Source organism: Zalophus californianus, chromosome 3 (genome assembly GCF_009762305.2).
Source record: "Zalophus californianus isolate mZalCal1 chromosome 3, mZalCal1.pri.v2, whole genome shotgun sequence".
NCBI lineage: Eukaryota > Metazoa > Chordata > Mammalia > Carnivora > Otariidae > Zalophus > Zalophus californianus.
The window spans coordinates 134,113,866-134,126,244 of record NC_045597.1 but is presented as its reverse complement, the minus strand read 5'-3'; the positions used below and the strand labels follow the sequence as shown (position 1 = coordinate 134,126,244).

At 41.6% G+C, this 12,379-nt stretch overlaps 1 protein-coding gene across 1 annotated transcript in view; it reads right to left on the bottom strand.

Moving 5' to 3' along the window:
• Positions 1-12,379, bottom strand: part of MYO3B (myosin IIIB) — a 388,457-nt gene that overhangs the window by 115,563 nt on the left and 260,515 nt on the right. The window contains exon 28 of the mRNA XM_027591480.2: positions 65-166. Within this exon, the coding sequence (XP_027447281.1) occupies positions 65-166 (102 nt within the window). The remainder of the gene's footprint in view (positions 1-64; positions 167-12,379) is intronic.

The following is a 12,379-nucleotide window of genomic DNA, read 5'->3' as shown; positions in this document are numbered from 1 at the left end:
GAGGGTCCGTATCTGGAACGTCCCTGAATATAGGATACCCATCCTAAACCTCTAATGAACCCACCTGTGTGGTCACCAGGTTTACTGCAGTCTTGATCCTGGGCACTTCCCTTGCTATCCCTTGTGACAGTGGGCTGCAGATCACTGCTTTGGTCTAAAGGGTGTCCTGTGGAATGAAACAAAGGAGGAACTTACCAAGTTTATGCTCCCACACCTGGAGGAATTACCCAAGTGGGTGACACAATGTGGTTAGGGAAACCCACACCTGTCTCATGGTCTGAGGCTCCAATGTTATAAATCTCACCAACAGATTTGGTGCTTATTTTTAAGATTTAATATAGTGTGGTTGGAGAGGGCCTAACTGTAGAAAACAGGGGAATTGGTAACTGTCCTCACTGGACTCCCTACTAGCATGGTGACTTGATAATTCCAATAAGCTCTGTCTCAATGATTGCATTAGTCAAACTGGGAGCTTAAGTGTACCAGGACAGGGCTTCTGGTTGGACAACTGGATGGTTTTCCTATTTCCTTTTCAGTTGTACCACCAGGGAAGTAAAAGGAGGGACAAGGTCTCCTCCTTTCCTCCACATCTCTGCCCCTCAGGCATATGTGTCCTTTCCTTTCATCTTGTAGTCCTGTTCACTGATGGTTGTGGGTCAACAATCAATAACGCGGTCATGGAAAAGAGAGACTACACATTCCACTAGGTTGAGGACTACCATAGTTGCAGGTTTTTATTGTCCAGTCAGCTTAGCTCATGTTGATAAAAACCTAAATACTTCTCTACCAAAACAGCTCACGACTTGAGTGGAAAAATATTGAAGGGTCTGTCCTGGCTGTCACATCTCTTCTTCCATTCTCCATGACCATCGAGGGCATGATGGGTTGAAGATGTTCCACCACCTCAGACTACCTCAGGTATCTGAAGAGGGCTGGCTCTTCCCTGCTGGATCCCTTGGCTCTAGAAGAAACCACACTGGTGGCAAAGCCCCTTGTCCTGGAGATATGCTGCAGGCTTTGCCCTGAGGCAGCCCCCTCTCCTTTTCCTCTGACCTGCAATGTAAACCTTGTTCTCTCTCATCCTGCACCTTCCTTCTGACTATGGCTGTTTCAAATTTGCTGGCAGTACTTCAAGATATACCATATTAGAATATTTGGGATCTCCAACCTTTCTCCTTTTTTTATTCCTTGGATGGAATTTTTTTTTTCATACTGTCCCTCTCTCTCCTTCTGAGTGACTCTCCTACCTCAACATCACCTTCCCACACCCAGCCTGATGGCACCATGTCTCTCCATTCCCTGGAGGTGGCGCAGCAAACCCACGTTAAGCAACGTCAGCTGCCTCAGACTACACTTAAAGGGATACAGTCCCTACTCCCATGGAGCTTACATTCTAATACATTCTCATAGTCTAGGAATAAAAAGAAATAACAGATGTAAAAACACCCTAAAAGTTTTAAGGGGGTGAGCTGGGTAGACTAGAGTGCCCTCAATATTCCTGTCTACCTAGAACCTCAGAATGTGACCTTATTTGGAAATAAGCTCTTGTAGATGTAATTAGTTTAAGATGAGGTCATACTGGATTAAGGTGGGTCTTAAGTTCAATGATTAGTGTCCTTATAAGACCATGTGAAGACACAGACACAGGGAGAAGGCATGTGGTAATGAAAGCTAAGAGTGGAGTGATGGGTCTACAAGCCAAGGAATGTCAAACATTGTCAAGAACTACCAGAAGCTAGGAGAGAGGTATGGAAAGAATTCTCCCTCAGAGACTCCAGTAGAAACCAACCTTGCTGATTTTGGACTTCCAGCCTCCTGAACTGTGAGAGAGTAAGTTTCTGCTGTTTTATGCTACAGAGTTTGGGGTAATTTGTTATGGCAGCCCTAGGAAACTAAAATGAAGAGGTAAAGCTGACAGATGTTAAGAAAAAAGAAATGGATGAAAAAGATTAGATACATGTACTCAGCTTGATTTCACTGGGGGGTGGGGGGGTGTTAAGAACAGGAGTTAGGGAAATCTCCATTATTTTCACTTAACAAACAAATACAAATATATGGATTATTATGTTCCATGCAGTGTTCTAAGCCCTTTACAAAAATTAATTCTTTAATCTTCATAGTAACTCTAAAAGGTCGAGGCCACTATTATTCCCATTTTACAGTTAAGGAAACTGAGGTCTAGAGCGGTTAAATGACTTGTCCAAGAGTCACACACGGCTGGAGAGTGGCAGAGCCAGGGTTCAAATCCAAGCAGTTTTGCCCTAAAGTCTGAATTCCTAAATATGACATGGGACAGCCCCAGTTATGTAAACATTTTAAAAATCATTAACCTCTACTCTTATTTTTTTCCTTTAAAAGTGGAAGTAAAAATTCAGACTTTATTTCTTTCACATGCCGGGGCCTCTAAGTTCTCACAGATCAGCTGCTATGGGAGGAGGCTCTGGCCTGGACTGGCATTCGATGACCCACCCAGAGGACAGCCCCAGGGGCATGGTTTCCAGCAGGGGCACCGTCTAGGTAGATATCTTGGTTGGGGATCTAGTCAGGGTAGGTTTTCCTGCCCTCATAATGGACCTGGCAAACAGTGCCTACTGTATCTGGCAGAGAAGGAGCATATAGATGAGGCACAAAAGCCCAGCCTTCCCCTCCTCACTGCTGCTGGCCAATTGCACCAGAAGCCCGCGTCATTTCTGGCTGGAGTGACAGCTGGTCAACAGCCATCTTATCAGAACATAAAGAGGCCAACTTGTGGGAGGTCTGACAGGCAAATGCCACCAAAAGCAGCACTGAGAAAGTAAAATTCTTTTTTTTAGAGAATAGAATCTCACTGACAGATTTTTTTTTTCCAACTGCCACATCAGAAACCCTGGTCTCCACATAAAACAATTCTGGTAATTCCAAGCCTATGAGAACATTTTCCACTTTGATTCTCCAGTGCTTAATTCCAGTCATTATCCCGGTCAAACTTTGAGTTCAAAGAAAGTCTTGCCTGGTAATTGCTTTCTCTAACTTGGAAACTAAGGAGGAAGGTTTTCCCTTATCCTAGAGATCAGTTTCTTGTCTGCCGTTTGGGAAATTCCCCTTGCCTTCAAGCACCCAGGGACCGTCACTCTGTTCTCTTCCGACTCCCAGCTACCTTGGGTGGGATTTATTTCTTATAATTTATGCCCCACCTGCTTCCAAAAAGGACTGGAGGAAGTTTCATAGATTGTTTGTTTCCTGTGGTTGTGTTAGCTGGCTCTAGCTTAGCACTCCTCTTAAGCTTGGGGCAGATGTGTCCGTCCTGGTTCCATTTGAGCCTGTTTCTCCCACCTCCTTTTTAAAAGATTTTATGTTTAAGAGCAGTTTTAGATTCTCAGCAAAACTGAGAGGAAGGTACAGAGATTTCCCATATATTCCCTGCTTCCCCATATGCATACACTATCAACTCCTCCCACCAGAGTGCTACATTTGCTACAATTGATGGACTTACATTGACACTTCTTAATTACCCAAAATCCATAGTTTACATTATGGTTCACTCTCGATGTCGTACATGATATGGGTTTGGACACATTAAAATGACATATATCCATCATCCTGGTGTCACACAGTAATTTCACTGCCGTAAAAAATCCTCTGGGCTCTGCCTATTAACCCCCTCCCACACCCGTGGCAACCATTGATCTTTGTACGGTCTCCACAGTTTTGTTTTTCCCAGAATGTCATATAGTTGGAATCATGCAGTACGTAGGCTTTTCAGACTGGCTTTCACCTTGTAATATGCATTTATGTTTCCTGCATGCCTTTTAGTGGCTTGAAAGCTCCTTTTTTTTTAGCACGAAATAATATTCCATTGTCTGGATGTTCTACAGTTTATTTATCCATTTACCCACTGAAGCACATCCTGGTCGCTTCCAAGTTTTAGAAATTATGAATAAAGCTGCCTCAAATATATGTGTGCAGGTTTTTGTGTGGACATAAGTTTTCAACTCCTCTGGGTAAATACCAAAGAGCGTGAATACTGGATCATATGGTAAGAGTCTGTTTAGTTTTGTAAGAAACCACCACACTGTGTTCCAAAGTAGCTCTACCATTCCGTATTCTCAACAGCAATGAATGAGGTTCCTGTTGTTTCACATCCTCATCAGCATTTGATGTTGCCAGTGTTACAGATTTTGGCCCTTCTAATAGGTGTATAACAGTATATTGATGTTTTAATTTACATTTACCTGTGGACACGCTGTAGAGCATCAGGCTGTCTGTCCCCTCTCGATGGGGAAAAAAATAATTTTTATGTTGCTTTTGTGACCACCCCCAAAGCATTTAGCAGAGCGTTCTGCACAGAGAGGATGTTCAGAAAATGTGTGGGGGAAGGGCACCAGATCAGGAGTTAGGCAGTTTCTTAGCCACCATCTGTAAAATGGGGTAAGATTCCCAACCTACTTCTCAGGGTTACTGTGAGAATTACAAAAATAAGGTGGGTGAAACTGCCTTGTATAAACTAGAAATTTCGATGCAAAAATATAGCATGTTAGGAAAGTTAAGTATTTCTGTTTGTTAATCAAGAAGGAAATAACTCCCTCCTCTATGATCATTCCAGCTTATGCAGTTCTGGTTTCCTATAAATCAAAGTTATTTGCTTTCCTATAAATCTTTCCTAAAAAGATAAAGTTTAGATGTTTACAGCAGCTTTATTCATAGTCACCCAGATCTGGAAACAAATGTCATTTAGCTAGTAATTGGCAAAACTATGGTATATCCATATCCTGGAATTCTGCTCAGCAATGAAAAAGAACAAATTACTGTTAAATGCATGAACACTGATGAATCATAAAAGTATTACTAAGTGAAAGAAGCCAGACGCAAAAGTTTATATACTACGTTATTCCATTTCTATGACATTTTGGGAAAGGCGTAATTATAGGGACAGAAAACCCATTAGTGGTCACCAGGACCTAAAGGTGGGGGAGGGATGGTAACAGAAGGGGCAGGAGAGAGCCTTTTGGAAATTTTCTTTTTCTTGATTGTGAAGGGGGTTACTTGTGTTCATCCAATTTTATCAAACTGTTTGGTTTTACTGTATATAAATTATACCTCAATAAATATGACTTTTTAAAAATCACCAGAACCTAAAAAAATTAAAAGATAAAGTCTTCTCAAACTGATTGTTCCTGGAAAGCAGGATCCAATCATTTCTAACCCACTAGGAGGAAAATGTCTGGTGGGGAGAGCCTTGCTGTAGACGAGGGACCCTTCACAGCCATTTTGTATCGTTGACCATAGCTGGTTTTGACACTAAGTACTTGGCTCAAAGTCTACGAAATTAGCAGGCTCTGGTTGCTAGTACATCTCAACCGTCACAACTTTATTGACGAGAATGGCTACCAGCTGTCACCTCTGCCTCCACCTCTGTGCTCGGTGATTTAGACTTCATGGCCACAGCAAATCAAGCCATGATCCTGCTATGGCTCTTCGTGTTGGGGTTTGAACTCCTAGCCAAATGGCTGTCGCTCAGCTGTTAGGCTGCCAATCACCCGTCATCGTGGGTTAAGCATGATGTGCACACTGAGATCTTCCAACTCCTTAGACATCTGAAAAGCAACTTGCTTTCCACACCAGCAGGCAGCAAATCTGGGTGATATTTAACTCCTGGATTTTAGAATTTCCGACTTGATGGAAGGGGCGAGGAGGGGACTTGCTATTTTACAGAACAAGTTGCAGTAGGGCCTCAAATCACTGAATGGGGGAAAAATAATGTCATTAGCATACCACCTAAATCTTAACAACTGTGAGGCCAGTGAAAAATTTATCTACACAAATGACTCCAGCTCTTGGCATGATGGAGCGGAGTTCTTTACAAAAACAAAAACAAAACCACTTCAAATCTTTCACATGGTACTATTATATTTTAATTTTCCCCTGTTAGATAGGCAAGACATAAGATTTAGAAAATTCTCTCTTTTATAAAGGCTTTATTGTAACTGTATTTAAGATATGACAGGTACAATTTTTTTCTCCAAAAGTGAGAGAAATGGTTTCATCTTTTTGAAGTTATAATATTATTATGCTCACCATTGAAGAGTACTACACAGACAGATTTATTTCCCAGTGAAGTTCATATTTAGGAAGGGGGTACACAGAGGGAACTAACATTTGCTGAATATCTACCACATGCCAGGTACTATGCAGGATGCTCTGCATGTATTATCTGTAATCAACTTCACAATGGTCCTGAGAACTAGGCCTTCGTGAGTTCCATTTTATAGGTGAGGAAACTAAAACTCAGAAGTTAAGTAATTTTCCCCAAACCATTATGACAAATTATGGCATAGCAGAGATGTAAAGTCAATTGTTTTTTGTTTGTTTTTCTTTCCTTTTTCTTAAAAACTGAGTATAGTTGGCACGCAACATTACAGAAGTTTCAGGTGTACAAGATAGTGATTCAACATCTCCATACATTACGTTATGCCCCCCACAAGTGTAGCTGCCATCTGTCACCATGCAATGCTATTACAATACCATTGACTGTATTCCCTGTGCTGTGCCTTTTATTCCCATGACTTACTCACTCCATAACTGGAAGCCTGTATCTCCCATTTCCCTTCACCCATTTTGTCCATCTTCCTGCTCCCCTTCCCTCTGGCAACCATCAGTTTGTTCTCCGTATTTACAGGTCTGATTATGCTTTTTGTTTATTCATTTGTTTTGTTTTTTAGATTCCACATATAAGCAAAATCATATGGTATTTGTCCTTCTCAGTCTGACTTGTTTCATTTAGCATAATACCCTCTAGGTGCGTCCATGTTGTTGCAAATGGCAAGATTTCATCCTTTTTATGGCTGTATGATATTCCATTGCATATATATACCACTTCTTCTTTATCCATTCATCTATCAAGGGACACGTAGATTGCTTCCTATATCTTGACTATTGTAAATAATGCTGCAGTAAACATAGGGATGCTTATATCTTTTTGACTTAATGTTTTCATTTTCTTTGGGTAAATACCCAGTAGTGGAATTATTGCATTATATGGTATTTCTATTTTTAATTTTTTGAAACACTTGCACACTGTATTCCATAGTGGCTGCACCAATTATATTCCCACCAACACTGTACCCAGGTTCCTTTTTCTCCATGTACTTCACCAACACCTGTTATTTTTTGTTTTCTTGATTTTAGCCATTCTGAGAGATGTATGGTGACATCTCATGGTGGTTCTGATTTCTATTTCCCTGATGATGAGTGATGTTGAGCATCTTTCCATGTGTTTGTTGGCTATCAGTATGTCTTCTTTTGAAAATATGCCCATTCAGGTCCTCTGCCCATTTTTAGTCAGAGTTTTCATTGTTTTGGTTAAAGTACATTGTTTTGACTCCAAAGTCCACGTGCTTAGGATGGTATATGAAACTTTTCCCAAAGCTTTGACTGGTACCCTATGTCAGTGTGCCATATCCAAGGTGCAAACAAACAGTAGAGTGTGGTCTACTGGAAAGAGCACTGGATAAAGACTGAGAAGAGGGCTTTGATACCAATTCTTTTCTTTTTTAAGATATATTTATTTTATTTTATTTTATTTTTATAAAGATTTTATTTATTTATTTGAGAGAGAGAGAATGAGAGACAGAGCACAAGAGGGAAGAGGTTCAGAGGGAGAAGCAGACTCCCCGCCCAGCAGGGAGCCCGATATGGGACTCGATCCCGGGACTCCAGGATCATGACCTGAGCCGAAGGCAGTTGCTTAACCAACTGAGCCACCCACGCACCCCAAGATTTATTTATTTTAGAGAGAAAGAGAGAGATAGCACCAATGTGAGCACACACGGGAGGAAGGAAAGAGGGAGAGAGAATCTTCAGGCAGTCTCCCCACTAAGCATGGAGGCTGCACAGGGCTAGATTCCACGACCCATGAGATCATGACTTGAGCTGAAACCAAGAGTCAGACACTCACCCAACTGAGTCACTCTGGAGCCCCAGCCAATTCTTAAGCTCCCATAACACATAAGGAGAGACAACTTATTTAAATTCTCTGTGCTTCTGTTTCATCTGTTAAGGGGGAAAACAAAATCTGCCTTTCCATACACAGGAGTCTTTTGAGGAAAAGAAGTCCAATCACTTTTGCCAGAGCAGTTAGTTTTGCCCCTAAATGTTTCTTTACTATTATGTGGATATAGCTTAAATAACTATGATTCCATATGAAAGAAAGAACCTTGAGAAAAATTTAAAGATACAGAAAAAAGGTGACTTGAGTGTGTTATGATCACAATCATGTTGAGTATAGTTGATAGGTTGAGGTGGTAAAGATGCCACTTTGGGCAGCACCTCTTTGTGGCCAGATTCTGAAGTTCTATATGAGGTCCAGAATGGAGAAGCTGATTCAAAGCTGAAGTACTCATGGACTTCCTTTGAAAGTTTAATCTTGAGTCCTGGGGATACAGACTGCTGCACCAGTTTCATCTTAAGCACAGTTCTGTGCCATGTCAATATATTAGTCACAATCAGACCTCAAGCCCATGTCAGCTCTTTACAGTCTCCTCTCTGTGCATTAGGTGAATAGCACTCTGGGCATTTAATTCTAACATGGACAGTAATTTGATTTCATAGCAAAGGACATTCCTTAGCATTCCAAGTTATTTCATGGCAAGAATTCCATTGTTTGTGTGCCCAAGTGAGGTTTGCCAGGGCCCATTTCTTGACAGAAACCTTGAAGCCACAGGCCTGGCCTTCTCTCTGCTATATACCACTTCCTCTAAGCCAAGCTTTGGGGGCTCTCTGTAGGTCTTATATGTCTCTGTATGTGTCCTGTCACAAATGGCACAATTTCCCAAGGTAAAGCACAACACTTTGCCTTCAATGGTGCATTCACTTGACCTTCCTCTACTGTTTGGCTTGCGATCAACAATCTGCTTATGCACAGCTTTGTCAGTTTGAAACTATCTCCTGTAATCATTTTTACTTTCAAGAAACATGGGTTATTTCAGGGCGCCTGGGTGGCTCAGTTGGTTAAGCGACTGCCTTCGGCTCAGGTCATGATCCTGGAGTCCCGGGATCGAGTCCCGCATCGGGCTCCCTGCTCAGCGGCGAGTCTGCTTCTCCCTTGGACCCTTCCCCCTCTCATGCTCTCTCTCTCTCTCTATCTCATTCTCTCTCTCAAATAAATAAATAAAATCTTTAAAAAAAGAAATATGGGTTATTTCAGTGTATATCTTCAGCTGTATTTTAGAATGATTTTGACTCTTTGTATTGCACTGGAGTCTTATAGAACTCCCTCCCAATATGTATTGACATGATATAGAGTACCAGATTTATATAAACAGCATCCTTCTGAGGAACAGCATGTTTTATCACCCTCTGTATCAGAGATGGGATATTGGATGCCCCAAATGAAATCCCATTGTTCACCATGGCGGCTCCAGCATACAGTAGATGCTTAATAAACAGTGAATGAAAAAAGACATTTCCAAATTTAAAATATGGTTGTCCTGCACACCTAGGGATATTTCTGGAAATCTAGTTCCAGGAAATTACTACAACCTCCCAATCACTGCCAACTCACCAACAGTGCTAAAGGAACCAACCTTTTGAAGTTAGACAAGACCAGAAGGAGGCCTTACCTGAGAGAGGTTTAAAAGTTCAGGCAGCCTTTTTTTAAAAGATTGTATTTATTTATTTGAGAGAGAGAGACAAAGATAGCAACAGAGAGCACAAGCAAGAAGACCAAGCATGAGTGGGGAGAAGAAGTAGGCTCCCTGCTGAGCAGGGAACCCCATGCTGGGCTTGATCCCAGGACTCTGGGATCATGACCTAAGCTGAAGGCGATGCTTAACTGACTGAACCACCCAGGCACCCCAAGTTCAGGCAGTTTTAAACACAAAAATTTGGTTTTGTTATGAAGCAGGGTCAAGTTTCTAAAAGAAGTTAAATAGTCTCTGATAGTTCGCTATCTGAAATTGTATCCGAGCGTGCTGGAACCTCTCTGGACATGATGCTTGCTTTCCCCTCTGGAAGCAGCATTTAAAGCAACTCTCATTGCCCAGTGTCACATGATGCACCCAGCAGTTCCAGCTGAATCTGGTTTAAAATGCCTGTTCACAGGCTCAAGGAAGCCTAAGCCTTGGCAGAGTCATGGCTGAGGCTCCAAAAAGCACTCTCCCCAAAAGGCACTGGAAGGAGAAATGACCATCATTTATCTGTGTTGTTGGAAGGGCCAAGGAAGGGGAGTAAGTGGGAAGTTGATGGAGGACAGAGAGGGGAAACATTTTCCACTGCTCTGAAGCAATTAGTTGAAAATGTGCTGTAAACCAATGGGCTCTTCCTGCTCCTGGGGGTCGGGGGAGATCAGGAAAAGGGGGTGGAAGAGCCTACTCCTTCCTGGGGACACTCTGAAATTCCATTCCCAGCCCCTGGGGCTCCACTGTCACCTAGTTGAGGCATTTTCCCCTCTGAGATGGGGAAGCCCACCACTTGGCTCTCACTTAAAAAACAGATCTTGAATTAGAGGAGCATTTTTAATGAGGTATTGTAGACCTTTTAAAAATCCCTAGTAGGTTACGTGTTTTGATAGTATTTACTGAGGAATGTATTCATTTTTATTTGAATAAATCTGGTTATATCCACTTTGTGACACTAAAGAGTTCATTAAAAAAATAATAGATTAGTAAAGGAATGACATATAACTGTTACTTTTTACTTAGAATACCCCATCTATCTGAAAACTAGTATGTGTAATCTTTTATCTTTCTGATTAAAAAAGTATGTAATTTTAAATTCTTTGGTGTTTAAAAGAGTATGTTTTCCTTTGGCAAGAGCCCATTATTAGCATTAACAAATAAACACACACAAAACATGTCACTTCTCACCAAGATGATATTCAAAGTTGTTCCGCTGGCGGAAATAAAAAAAAAGGCAAACTGATAAACTATACTTTTGCTTGGGGTCCCTAGCCCTCTCTCCCCGAGATTGCTCACATCTCATAGAGGCCCTTTATTGCCGGTGCAATGTTATACACGTAGGAAATGGATGCGTATGTACCTAGGGCATTTTTTTCGTTTGTTTTCTCTTCCAGCATTTGATCACTGGCTGGTGAACTGTTTGGGCCCACAGAGATCTCTAGACCACCAGCTCATGTATTTGAAAGGCATCTGTTTATTTTGAAAATGCAAATGTGGCCTACCTCAAAGACTGACAGGCAAGAAATGACCCACTGAGCAAGGGGAGAGGTTTCCAATCTGGAGCCCTGTCCCTCCCTCTATCAAACGGAGATCACTCGCTGTCAAAACCACTTAAACAAGCTCCAGGAATCTGAGTGAAGGGCCCACAATTAAAATGAACAGGCCTCTCTGTGTGTGTGCGTGCGTGCGTGTGTGTGTGTGTGTGTGTGTGTGTGTCTCCTTCCCTCTCTCAGGAATTAGCCAGGCAGATCATTTCTCACCTAGTTTAAAGTAGTGAGAGGTCCATTACAAAAGGACTCCGGACCTTTGAAATGGTGGCTCCTAAACCGAGGGCTGCCTGGAGGAGGGACACTGGCCTCTTAGCAGTGGAAGCCCAGTCCTGGGGATGGATTCCCAGAGAAAGCCCAGGAAGGTTAATACCCCGACTTTGATCTCTGTCAAGGCATACCAGCAAGAATTAATTTACATTTCAGATGAAAAAGGTTGACAGCATGAAAAGGCATCTTGTTTCTGGTATGTGAACGTGCCGTAATAGATCGGGAATTCTGAAAGGAAGTTCTGAGGAAGCTAAAGGGATAAGCTGTGCGGCTGCTTTTATTGGGAAGGAGATGAAAGAAAAACAAATTTCAATATGCGCTGCTCTGTAGCAACATGTATGCCAAATGCTTCCTAAATTTCAAGGGCTGCTCTTTTAAAAATATATAACATATCTTAGCAACAACACTAAAAAAAAAAAAAAAAAAGGCAGTGGGCCGGAATTTGAAATACAAAGAAACGCATTCCATAGAATCTAAATTTCAAGTGAAATGATTTGTTGAAAAGAAAATAAATGAGAGAATAAGTTTCGAAAACAATCAGAACTGATTGTACTAGGATAATATCCATAAGCCACTTCCTGCAGGCTTCACAAGTAAGGGAACCGCTAGGTCTGGGGCTTGTTCTACTCAGAAACATCCTAGTTGGTGTGAAGAAGAGCTTGTAATGAGATTATGCTTTGGGAACAACACACCTGAAACAGAGAAGTTGGAATGAGTTGCTTTGCTTTTTAGATAAACACAACCATGCCTTCCAATATAAAGATAAGGACAACATTCTCATGCAAAAGTAAACTGCCCAACACTACATCAAAAACTAATGATGTAATGTATGGTGATTAACGTAACATAATAAAAAAAAAGTAAACTGCCCATACAATTGCAAATGCTGTTACCCTACCCAGGCATCTT